Raw genomic sequence first — 13,034 nt, 5'->3', positions numbered from 1 at the left:
TTTCATTTTGAATGCAGTTTTTATTTATTATGGCAGGAGACAAATGCTGGAATACAAAAAAGGAACTATTTACACTACAGAGATTATATGACTACCGCAAGACAGGCTGAACATGTACAGTTGTACGTCCACATAACTTACACTGGAAGACTTGAACAGCAGTATTGTCTTCTTACTTCATATGACAGATTTACAAGATATGCTCTGCGGAAATATCATGCAGATTTAGACTGGAAGATCCGTCGCTTGAGGGCGCTCTCTAACACCCCCTACCCAGAAAGGGGGGGGGGGGCGCCGTAGGGATCATCCTATAGCGACAATCTTTTAGTCTAATGCAGATGTGCATGTTTCAATTTGGAGACCAAAAAGAAGGGGAGGGATGTTTGAATCAAACATGGTTTTCATATCAACAAGAGCTGAACATGCATTGAATTTCCTAAACAGAGGCTGGTAGTTCTTTCTGAGTTTTCAAAACATTCAAAAACGTTTTTTAAGTGTGATTGGTGAATGAATGTTAGTAACTTTTACGAAGCCCCACCAATCTGGGTTGTCCTAACATAAAAAGTGGTCTGCACCCTTCTATATTCCTGGTCAGTCCACAAACTTACAAATATCAAAGTGGTCATAAGAGGGCGCACTGCAAATAATTAGGTAATTCTTTACCCCATTTGTGAATATCCGTAACCCTTAAAAATGACAGATCCACGGAATTTCTGTCTCTTTAAAAGGGTAATTGACTGAAAGCAATATTAAAGCTCACTTTAATGCTAATTCTTTCAAACTACTGAGGAGGCAGTCCACAAAACCACTGTCTGAACATGTACACGTGTATTTCAAAAGAACTTTTCCTGCATTCAAGTAAAATTGGTCTGTATAGGTTTTGAAACGAGCTGCAATCTTGTATCCAGCAGACTCACTTCAGAGTGATGTTTTACTCAGCTCATGCATTGAAAAACAACAAGATGCAAATTAAGAAAGTGTCAAACACAAGACAGATACCGCTTTCAATTAAAATTGATCCCTCCTTAATTAAATGTGATGGTGCTTCCTGAATTTCACATGTATGTAAATACACAATTTATAAACAATGATTTCAGAATTGGGATTGGTAGGGTTGTGGTTAACAACATTCTTGAATAAATCTACAACTTTCCACAGAATAAAGGAAAAAGTGTGGACCTCCAAGCATGCTATATTCATGCCTGTCTTGCTTTCCTAAGGACTAGCAATATTGCACAAATATATTGTGGTAGTTCACATTTACATTTATATCGCTACAGCACCATTTGGGTCAATTTTTCTTTATGCCAACACATTTAAAAGACACTCTTACTCAAAGTCTGTGGGAGAAAAGTAGATAGGGGCGGTTAACAACAGCATATTAGCCAGACATATAAATCACTTCAATACAGATCTGTTCTGGAGACATGACAGGTTCATTGCTGGAGAGTCAAAAAATCCTCTCCATGGATGCAGTGAGCTCAAAGCACACACACAAAAAATATACAAAAGTCAAATCTCCTCTGTGCAAATGTTTGCTGATTGCGCATTAACATTTGCGCAAGCATATTCCAAAATATTGCGAGCCCAATACAAAATATGCGACTGCACATAAAAGTTATCATAAAAAGTGAAAACAATTGCTTTTTTTGATAGACATTTGCTTACTGATTATGTTTTCAAATGCGCTGACTTTGAGGATTATCTTAAAAAGTGCAATGTAAATTTCTATAAGTATTTACATAAACATACATAAATTAGTGTTGAGCAGTTGAGGAAAGCTATTGCAAGATCAGGCTTCCTCTGTCATCGATAAACTCCGTTTTTCTTTAAAAACATAGCATTTGACATCCGTCATAGGCCATCTACTTTTTGCATTTCCAGAAAAAAAACATGATTTCTAACTCTCATATGTCTCTTCCAAAAAATATGTGCTTGCCTCATTTTTTTAAATCTATTCACTGATGAGTAGTAAGTTGACAAAAGTCTATTTGAAGTATACTTTCTCAGTAGATTCAAATACACACAGTTATGCTTGCTATAGAAAATGGCAAAGAAAGAACCTAAGAGATCACAATGTACTGCAACTGTGTGTGATCCAGTTTCAAAATCAGCTTTTTCAGTCAAGTGGACAGGCTGGTTCTATTGTCTGCTGCGGATAGCACTGCATATATACTCTTCTTCATGACACACGATTGGCATTTTGTTGAAGCAGTATTTTATGTAAGGACTTCTCGTACCAAGTATCTCTCTGAGTGCTTTGAAACAGACCAGTCGAGCAAACCTGGTCCTGTCCCTGTCTCTCATTCACTTGCACAATTCTTCTCATTTACATTTTCAAGTTAAATTTGTCTATGTCATATATGATGAAGTGATGTGTACGGCTTCTCAGATGAAGAAAATTTATCTTTTTACAAGCAAGCAATGTTAGATTCATGATTTCTTGTTGTATACGTGTATTTCATGCTAATACAGTCAAATATGCAAACATTCCTCCTCTCTCTCTCTCTCTCTCTCTCTCTCTGTCTCTCTCTCTCTCTCTCTCTCTCACACACACACACACACACACACACACAAACACACACACACACACACAAGCAGGCAAAAAGACAAAATTCAACATACACCACTCTGCCAATACATAATAAAATATGACTGCCAAAAGGACAGCGTGTCATTTTCTTTTTTTTGGCATGGTCCATCCCCCCTCACAGCACGTCTGCTTGATAACCCACACTTCAATAGTGGGTACTTGAGCAAAAGATTCTGAACAAAACAGATAATGGCACATGATTCGTGTTGACTTTGTTCTGTGCCACCAAGTGTGGGATGGCCACTAGAGGGCAGCGCGAGCAGTTTGTTTGCACCGTTGCAAGTGGTCTCACGCTATTTGTGTTATTCAGCCAGGCAGTCTCTGCAACTCCACATCTCAATGCGACAGATGCTGCTGCAATAGTCTTGGCTCAAAGCAATTTCAAGAAGTGATTTCTTTCCCTCTGCCTTCTTGGTAAGTTTTTTTTTTCTCATCATGGGGGAAACCGCGTTTTAAGAGTGATCCTAACTTGTACCGTAGGCCAGTGCTCGCAGCTGCTTGTGGACAGTGTCCATCAGTTTCTTCTTGTCTCTCTCATTCTTCTTAAAGGTAGACAGTAAATTCTTCTTCTTGTCGGCATCTTTCATTCTGGAAGACGGGAAAGTTTACAGGATTAATTGTCTCAATTTCCCTATGTGGAGGTCACGATGCACTACAGGAAACAAGAGGATTGGTCCAAACCATAATGTAGAAGGGTATACCATTTTCATTTCACCATTTCACCATCAAGGTTTAGCCAACCCTCATTGTTTTAATTAGTGAGTGTGTTTTTTCACGCAATATGGCAAGATTTAGAAAATAGCCAGAAATTTGAAATGAACAAGAATCTGTTCCATTTCTTGCCTATTCTGCTACAAGCAAATGTTGTTGAGGCACAGTTAACGACTATATTGTTCAATTTCTAGACTATAATAATATCTGAGAAAATTGGAGGGTATCTTGCAGTTGGACAAATTTCACAGAGTTGCAGCTCATGGGCCTTTAATAGAAGAGTTGAAAAAGGTTGAAAATGTACACATAAAATACAGTGCACATGATACAAGGTTCATCTGATCACACGGTGTTTCAATGGTGTACAGATACCTAGAAATGATCTTTTCATCCATCCAGATTGATTTGTCATCACCCCCCACATCTCTCCCCTCCTCAAAAGTATCTGCTCTTTGTACTCACTTCTCAAGGAGGGTTAGAGCCCTCTGAGGACTAACACGAAGGTATTTGCTGTTTGGCTGTCCATGATCAGCGAAGTAAGACGACCAATCCCAGGTCATGAAGAGGTCAAGGAGCTGCCTAAGTTCAAGAAAAGTCATCTGTAATGCACCATCGCGGAACCCTGGCACCGGGTCTGAGTTTGCAAATTCTACATCGAAGGGAAAGAAAAACTGCAATGAAAATACTTACTTCACCATATAATCCTACAAATCAGGTATTTACTGACTTTTCACTTTAAGGATACAGCAAAATACTGAGGTGCTATTGGGTAAAATAACATGGTTTCAGATGAAAATTTGAATGGAGTTTCTCTGTAGACAAACAGAAGAAGGGGAATTATGACACCCTAGTTGAAGCTGTGTCTGCACCCTTTATGAGAAGACTGTCATATGGACAACCCGAAGATGATCAGTCAAAAACTTATATACACTACATGTATGGGTAATATGCCTAATGGCATATGCAAACGTGACATTATTACAGACCAGGCAAGAATTGCTTGCTTCAAAAACACAGCAGGTACACTGGTGATGGGAAACTTTTGCAAAGTAATCCTCTTTCTCCCAAGTTGTATTTATTTCTATGGTTTGTCTATGGAGGCTGGTAGAAAGAGGATAAACACATGGGCATATCATATCACATGTATTACACAGATCTGTGTTGCTGACTTACGTTCACACTGTATGACATCCAAATTAAACTGCTGTAGGGCACCCATGGAGACAAACTTCACCTCTGGATCCATAAGAAACTGCATAAGTGAATGAGCCAAGTGCTTACAGGCAGCCATACATGCAGTCTGTGCAACTTTACCCTAGGAGACACAAGACAGAAAAACAAAAATTATCTTTCCAAGAAAGAAAGTCATCACTTTTTCACTCCCGGCTAACAAAAAAGTCCTTTATTAACCTATGAATGGGTTAGTTGATATAGGGGTAAAACAAGGTTCTGATCTGTTATGAGGGAACTGTTATACTAGAATTTTACTGGTTGCTTGTTTGGGGATGGCAGGGTTATGGCCATTTGGATCAACTGATGCAAAAATAAAGGGGGAGGGTACGCTGCAGTCCTTCAAAACAGCTGCAATGTCACATTTGCAAGCCAAAACGTTGAAATCTTTGCTCACTCAAAACGCTGTAAATGCTATTCTTAGGAAATGAATGTGTATTAGCAATTGACACATTGGCATTTCAGGGCAAATGCCTGCTGTAACATCTCAGTGTATACGTGTGTGCTGATCCATCCTGGTTTAAAGAAGGCTCTAACACAGGAATATCACATATTATCCTTGTAACTGATATGAAATCGGAAACAAATCACAAATACTAACCTGTAATACATCCAGATTTACTGGCATATTCAGCATTTAAAAATTATGATCAATACTGTCCTTCATTCAAAATATCTACAAATTTGCTTTTGTTAAACACTGTGCCAGTGTGTGACTAGAACTATAATTCAGGGTCAGACAATCAAAGGTGCACCAAATTTCATCTGAAACAACTCTGTAATCACTTATATTCACAACCGTTTCCTCTATTATAAATGTCGATTCTGAGGATGAATTTCTCAAAGTTTACCTTCTGCTTTTGTACCGGTAACATTCTACATGCACGTAACAGATGGTGTCCATTTGCAATATTTAAGATGTCACACTATCTATTTTGGGGGATAAACACTCCAAATGAAATGACGATGTTTTCAATAATTTGAAAAATTATTTGGGGTAGATTTCTCAGTTTGTGTTACAGATAAGTGATATTAATTCAAAAAGGTGTGATTCACCAATTACATTTACTGACCATGGTAATATGTGTTTACAGCATCGTCTAACAGATTATTTGTTATTACAATTGAGATTTTTAGCAAAACGTATTCTATACATGACACTTTGCCACCCCAGTTATTTACGGTATGTGCAAGTTACTTTATGATGACAAATTTACGGGTAAAATACATGAAGAAGTTCACTGCGGAATACATCCTTTTTGGAATAAAAAAGTCTCAAGCCATCAAACTTTTTAAAAATATTTTCATTCCTTGCGTCTCTTGTCGGCAAGTAGGGAGGAAAAAAGCAGTTCCTAACTCTCTATAATTTAACACTGATGTCTTACGAATTAAACTAACTCTGTGACAACAGGAATAAACTGTATTTGCCACCATTGCTTGGTTCGGATTACAATGTCTATGAACAATGAATGACAGACTTTAAATTTGATGAATTTTTTCCTTTGCCTATTGCTAATACAGCCAGAAATGACAAGACACATAGATAAATAATTTGGAAACTTCAGTGTGCTTTGGTGTATCATCCATATACTAATACATTAGCTTTCTATAAAGTATGGCTTGGACAACTATTGAAACTAACAACGTCGATTTACAACACTGCAATACGAGGGTAAACTGACCGAGAGGCAATGGAGGCTCAACTGATGAGAGGTACAACTGTCATAACTCATTTAAATATTTCACATATCTGACATGTTATTTGAAAGCATCTGGGAGTCTGAACACATAGGGCAACTGTGCATTATAAACACAACTTTGGTTTGTAGACAAAGTGAAGATGCTGACAGTGTTTCCGTTAGCGTACAAACTTGCGTACTGTACGCATATTTATGGCTCTGTACGCAAAATAAAAATCGCTTGCGTACGGATGTACGCAAATTTCTGGCTCTCGACTGAAAATCAAATTGTTCGCGTATGTGTTCGAAGGTTCTCAGCACACGCAAGTAAGTGGGGCATCGACAATGGCATCGACCTGTTGAAAACTATAAATAGCACGGAGTGAACGCGTACCAAAGACGTCCCTAGCGAGTTTCAGGTCACCGTGACGTTCGTTGATGTTCACATACCAGCGTTAAAGACTAAACAACGTTTCTCCTATCTACAAATCAATACTGTAGCTGTCAATCATTTCCACGCACATTGACTTTCGACCAATGACAAGACGTGCCTAATTAACTTAGATACAAATAAACTTTTATCATCACACGATGTTTTTTTCTTTCCCACGGGCTTGCACAATCATTTCGAGTCGCTTCTCCACGCACGTGTTATTTGCTATTTGACTGTTGATCCTCTATCCACGGACCGGGCTAGACGTAAATAAATATGTCGAAACGTCAAAAGACACTCGATTCTCTGTGGAAGACAACAAAGACCACAGAACCACGCGTTAACGACGATGTTCGTGACACGGAGCCGGGTGATAATAATGAACCTAATAACGCTACCGAAGACGTTGGAATTTCAACACCGCATGCCTCGGTTTCCAGCACAACAGTTACCGATTTGGACACGCCAAAAACTGACGGATAAAAACATCAAAACGAAGTCGACTAAATGAGAACGTCATCGATGACATCATGATGATAACACTGCAAGGGCCAGAGATCGGAGAGTTTGACTTCCAAAGTGCGATGCAAGAGTTTAGACGGCAGAAACAGCGGAGAAAATAGATTTGTTTGACGTCTATTTAGGGAACGATGACGTCACCACTGATACAAGCGGCAGCCTTTGTGTATTAGCGGTACTTCTTGAGGTCAGTGGTCACCGTACGCGACTTTTTTTACTTTGTACGCAATTTTCCAGAGCCTATGCGTACATCGTACGCAAGTAGAAAAAAACTAACGGAAACACTGAAGATGCTGAACATGTTACTACAAAAGTAGTGACAGGCTGTCTTTAAAATTTCTATTCCATTGTTGTGTTGATTATTCCTAATTTTGCGCAACAAATACTGGTAAAGTTAGCTCTTCCTATGGATGATAGTATTTTTCACTGAGTAAAGTTGTAGTCTGCAGGGATGGGATGTGGAAATGACATCTAGTTAGAGGCCTACTGTACAGCCCTACTGGTACAAATCTGTTCCCTGGTGCCAAATCTACAAATTTATTGTGCATGTGATACATGACACTTGACAGTTTTCCAGCATGCATGGATGGAGTTGTACTGTACATGTGCATCCAACTGCAAGGCTTGCTTCATTCTGTCAATCTTTCATATCAAACTGCATAGCAGTTATTTGTGTCAAACTTGCAACAAAACAAAACCAGCCTGCTGACAAACAAGTCATCTAAGTGGCTTAAAAACCTGCAACTTTCTGTGACCACAGATTGCATAAGCATAGTAAAATATGAACCCTGAGGTATCTGTTAAGCATACAATTGCAAATTCATGCCTCTTGTTCAATATGCTCTCCTGATAAGCTTATTCATGGTGACTTGTGAGAGACACTCTTTCATAATCTGCACGGTGTCAACAAGACAGAAAAGACTTCATTGGATAGCTTGTTAAAATTTTGATATGACGACACAGATTATTTTAAACAGACAAAAAAATTCCCCTGAGATTAAATGAGTTAATTTGATCGACATTTGAGTAAACTCTGATTTGTTAGTATGTAGTTTGCCAATAGCATGCTGTGAGAGTCCCTACACAAATATCACATTAGACGGGGAAAAACACAAATTATGAACAAGCCCCTCATCGTCAGAGGAAAGTTGGAATGATCTCACTTCCCTGTTCTGCAAATGTAGCTGCAGCTGGATTATTCCACTTTCTCTCAGAATGGAGGGGTGTGAGAACCTATGATTTGGTTTTACAACCAGTATACCCTTGGTTAAAAAGACATGTCACAGAGTATTGCTAATACATGCAGATCAGTGCTGTTCTTTGAACCTTAAAGCTATAATGTCCCAAAGTGCGGGGATGAACATTGTGGAATCTAAGTGCAAAGAGTATGGAAAACAACTCCATTTGTAATTCATAGAATGTCTTGATATTTACATTCATTTGGGAATAAAGTCTCACGGTTAAGGTAGAATGCACCTCAAGGACAGATATTCGGACTCAAATTTTTACACGTCTTTTCTAGTCTACCACTTCTGGGGGCTAATTTTAAGCTCTTGGAGCAAGCCAAGTTTTCATCGTCCTAGTTTTGTGAAAACAAAAAAATTCCCCACAGAGTTAACACAGGTGTGGCAGCCATTTTGAATTTCAAATATTGGTAAATATTGAGTATCAACATTTGCATAATAACCCTCTGATTTCTGTTCTTGATTTGTCAAGGGAGTGGTTGAAAGTTTCATTGAGAAAAGTTAAACCAAAGTTAAGTCTTTCAATTTTGAGGCACATACTACTTTAACAATTGTGAGCTTAATGGCATGCAACTGCCAATAAATTAGGTCACAAGCTTGACAATAGTTCCTACGGATTATGAATGTAGTCCTAGGCCCTGCACATTGATCTTAGTGTCCTAGAGGAACATTCACACAAATGGAGACATTATAGCTTTAAAAACATCAACAGATCAGAGGGCAGATTTCACCATGTGCTCAAAAGTTTTGTAATGAATTGTACATAAATACAGATAATTAATTTTTCTAACACCAATATACTGGAAATCAGTCACACCTTTAATCACAGACCCTTGAGAAAAATGTTTTTCTTGAGGTCTATGATCTAACTGCAGCACTGTAAACCAGAACCTATTTCCCCGTATGCCATAATGGCCAAACAATAGTGTGTGCTCTTTCTAGCAACCATAATATGTATCTTTGAATAAAATTTCTGAGCACATGGAGATAAATACCCCGCTAATATGTTAAGCTTTGCTCAAAGGGAAGGTGCTTTAATACACATGCACTATGATGAAATGATGATGACGACAATGAAAGAAGATAAGATAACGAAAGTTACTGTGTTTTTGTAAAACAGGGACCTCACGTATGCATGTAATGGCAAAGCTACAAGAACTGGCTTCTTCTTTTTAGTGTTTACTTACGCTGAAATCAAGCTCTGTGAAACCCTGAAAAAATTAGGTGAAAAATAAACAGGACTTCAAAAAACAAAAATAAAATACAAAATAACTTAAACATAAAAATAGAACCCTGTTGTACACGTGTGAATACTGATACTGACAGCTGTATAAGCTTGTCCTATCAATGTCTGTCTTTACTTTTAGGTATGAAACTAGACAGTTTTGTTTCAAGATGCTGTTCTGCTCTATACTTTTTATGTATAAACAGTCAAGAAAACACAGTCACTATGTGTGACGTCATTGCAATGCCTAGCTTGCAAGACATGAATGGTTGAAATGATGTAAATCGAATAACCATATAAGAAACACATAGTCTGACCAGGTGATTGCCATTAAAAAAATCTTGGTGTCTGTTGAAACTCAGAGTAATACTTGCGAGGCATAGGTCATATTCGTCCAGTGACATTGCACTTGACAGATGAAGGCAAATGAATTACCATTCCATTTCTGGCATTACTGCCAAATTCATAGGCCTAGCAGTTGAACTTATGTTTCACTTATGATTATATGTACTGTATCCTAAGGAAACCTGGGGCAGCTAAAGGTGAAAATAAATGCAAGATCAGGTGTATGTACATATTTGTGTATATCTAAGTGTATATATATGTGTGGTGTGGGGGGGTATGTGTGAACACATGTACAGTGTGTGGATGTTTGTGAGGATTTGAAAGAAAGATGTGATCTCACACCCATATGGCATGAATGTATACTGTGAAATGCACTGTTTGTTGCCAATATACGTACATGTCCCATGCATCGACAATAGACATTTATATAGTTTTGGCAGCACCATTCATCGGCTATCTCCATGCACATACAGTTGCCAAAACCTCATGCATCATTCAAAACCAACATGTTTGATTTGAGAATTACGTCTCTTTAAATTGCAGAAGGCACACACAAAACACAGACAGACTGACAAGGTAGTGAAGCATATGCATGCATAAACTGCAAATGTAAAGGAAAATCATTTGAAGACGTCATCCCGTCCAAGATTCTCACAGCCTGAGAAATGCTTATCTCACAACAGACAAAACTTTTGAGCTTTCATTAAGAACTTGTGTGCAGTCATGGCTGATCACACATGATCCATGTACTAGATTAGGTTAGCAGATTGAAATTAATATACTACAGATGGAAATTTTGAACTTCTAAATATCACAGGCTTGACACAAAGTCCAGACTCCAGAAAACACATTTGGCATACTCTAAAGTTTGAACAAAGTGATCCTAATGGGTGGGCCTAATCATGCAACAGCAAGACACTTCTGCAGCCTACAGGGAATATTTCATCTTCTTTCTTTCTTTCTTTAGTTTTTGTTCATTGAGATGACATCAAATCATCATCGACAAAATATGGAAAATTGCATGTATGTGATTTAGCATGTGGGCCTTTAGTCAGCTTGCAGGGAGCATGTATGCCACAAGATCTATATGTATATCTCTACTTATACATGTAAAGGTAATATGCGCCTTGAAATGAGACTTTCCTCAGAAAACTTTAAACCATCATCTTTCAAAATCAAGAAGAAATATCAGCAGTCACCTTGCAAATTTTGGTACCAGAGAAACAAATTAGGTTAAATTTACCAAAATTTGACAGGCAAAGAGACCCCATTTGTCTGTTAACTCTATGGAGAAAAATTACATTTTTGATGTTAGTTACTCCATGAGATTCAAAATGAGTCAAAAAAGTGGCCCAACAGCGTATTATAAAAATTTGAGAGTCTCAATATCTGTCCCCAAGGCGCATTCTACCTTAATCAATGTGAAGGATCTTGCACCTACATGTGTGTGGATTTTCAATCTAATAAACCAAAACAAAGTATGAGTTTTTGACTTAAAACAATACTACAGCCAATCAGTGTAGAATAAGTCAGCATTGTAAGTGCACTAACATTTCAAGGACAAAGGCGATAAGTTTTGATAATTATTTCTTTACACATTCAGTAAATGAAGTCTAATTTCCAATGCAACTCCCTACATCATGATCAATGTGGAAATATTCAGTCTTCAACTCCTAAAATAGTACAAACATCACTTGATTTTCCTATTGAGTTGTGGAATGAAGTGCCTATAATTCACTTCAACATATCATTGAAAATATGTCAAACTTGCTGATTGCATACAATCCTTGAGTACATGTGCAAATTATATTGCAGCAATGAAAAGAACAGTGATATCAGGTTGCTGTAAATCACCAAAAAAATTATCAAAAGTTATGGCTACTGTCCTTCAAATGACATGTTACGTGTTGAAAACTATGTGTATGTCTGTCCAATGTCACAAAATTACTGTCAAACTGTGCATATTCGCATACAAACACAAAATAAAGAAGACCGCTTTTGGTGCGACTTGGCCAGTTTGTATACCTAATTTGGATTTCCCTGACAATCCTTAGAGGAACAGTGCAAGCAACTCATTGTGCATATATATCAGTAATATTTACATTGAAACATTTCCATCCAAATATGTAGCACCACATGGATGAAAAGAATTAGTACTAAATTTAATTTTTTTACATTTCATACTTTTCAAGATTTTATGCTTCACCAGATTTAAACAATCTTGCACTGATAAACAATTTTCTGTAAAGTAATTTCTACAAACTTTCTAACAGCATGAAAGTAAGATGTTCAATTTGAACTTTTGAGGCAAACCAAAAATCTTAAATTGACTACCCCACCCCCCTAGGGTATGCAGTCAAATGTATAAGACCATTATATATGAATAAATTAAGTCACATTGGTGGGTTGACAAACATACAGATACAAATCTGCATATCTGCTAAGCAGTCTCAATGACTTACAAACCAGAAATTAAAGTGGTTTTAAACACACCTTTGCCAAAACAAAAATCAGGTAGTTACACAAAATTTCTTTACATCATCTGCTGTGACTCTAATTAAGTAGTGAATCATTACCATGTTTCTAAAAAAAATTCAACTTACAGGAAGATGATTGAAGGCGATAAAATTACTTTCTAGGAAAGCAATGAGGTCCATGAGATAGCCACTAGAATGGCCCTTAGACTCTTCCAGCTTCCAGTTGTATGACGCAAGATCAAGGAAGTCGTCCATCTTGGCGTTCAGTGACCTGTAAATCTGCTGCTCTGCTTCGTTCCGTGCATCCTTGAAAATGGTCACACCTTGGAGACTGGTGGCGTGTTTGCTGTCTGCTGGAGCACTGAAAGAATGAAGCAGCACATTGTCAGTAAAGGCAGATACAGATGATTTCACTGACACAAGACACTGTGTCAGCGAAGTCCAGAGAAATCACCTGTAATAACCCTGCAAAGTCATTTATAATTGTTTAGTTGAAAATCTTGGATAACAGACAGGTAAGAAAAAGGCACACATACTGAGTGTGAGGCACAAGGTGTCTACTGTAGAATAGAAGGTGT

The 13,034-nt window shown here is 37.8% G+C and overlaps 1 protein-coding gene across 6 annotated transcripts in view; it reads right to left on the bottom strand.

The window, feature by feature from the left end:
- LOC139120402 (exocyst complex component 6B-like) overlaps nt 1-13,034 on the bottom strand; it is a 47,852-nt gene continuing 34,818 nt past the window's right edge. For 3 of the 6 annotated variants that reach the window (XM_070684792.1, XM_070684793.1, XM_070684795.1), the window contains exons 15-19: nt 12,583-12,817; nt 9,597-9,620; nt 4,478-4,619; nt 3,767-3,953; nt 1-3,181 (exon numbers count right to left, since the gene is read on the bottom strand). In XM_070684792.1, the coding sequence (XP_070540893.1) occupies nt 3,058-3,181; nt 3,767-3,953; nt 4,478-4,619; nt 9,597-9,620; nt 12,583-12,817 (712 nt within the window). In that variant the 3' untranslated portion in view covers nt 1-3,057. Of the gene's footprint in view, nt 3,182-3,762; nt 3,954-4,477; nt 4,620-9,596; nt 9,621-12,582; nt 12,818-13,034 lie in introns of those variants that run through there. The other 3 variants (XM_070684794.1, XM_070684797.1, XM_070684798.1) reach the window with 2 other exon arrangements.

This window comes from Ptychodera flava, chromosome 20 (genome assembly GCF_041260155.1).
Source record: "Ptychodera flava strain L36383 chromosome 20, AS_Pfla_20210202, whole genome shotgun sequence".
Taxonomy (NCBI): Eukaryota; Metazoa; Hemichordata; class Enteropneusta; family Ptychoderidae; genus Ptychodera; species Ptychodera flava.
This window is presented reverse-complemented; position numbering and strand designations above follow the sequence as displayed.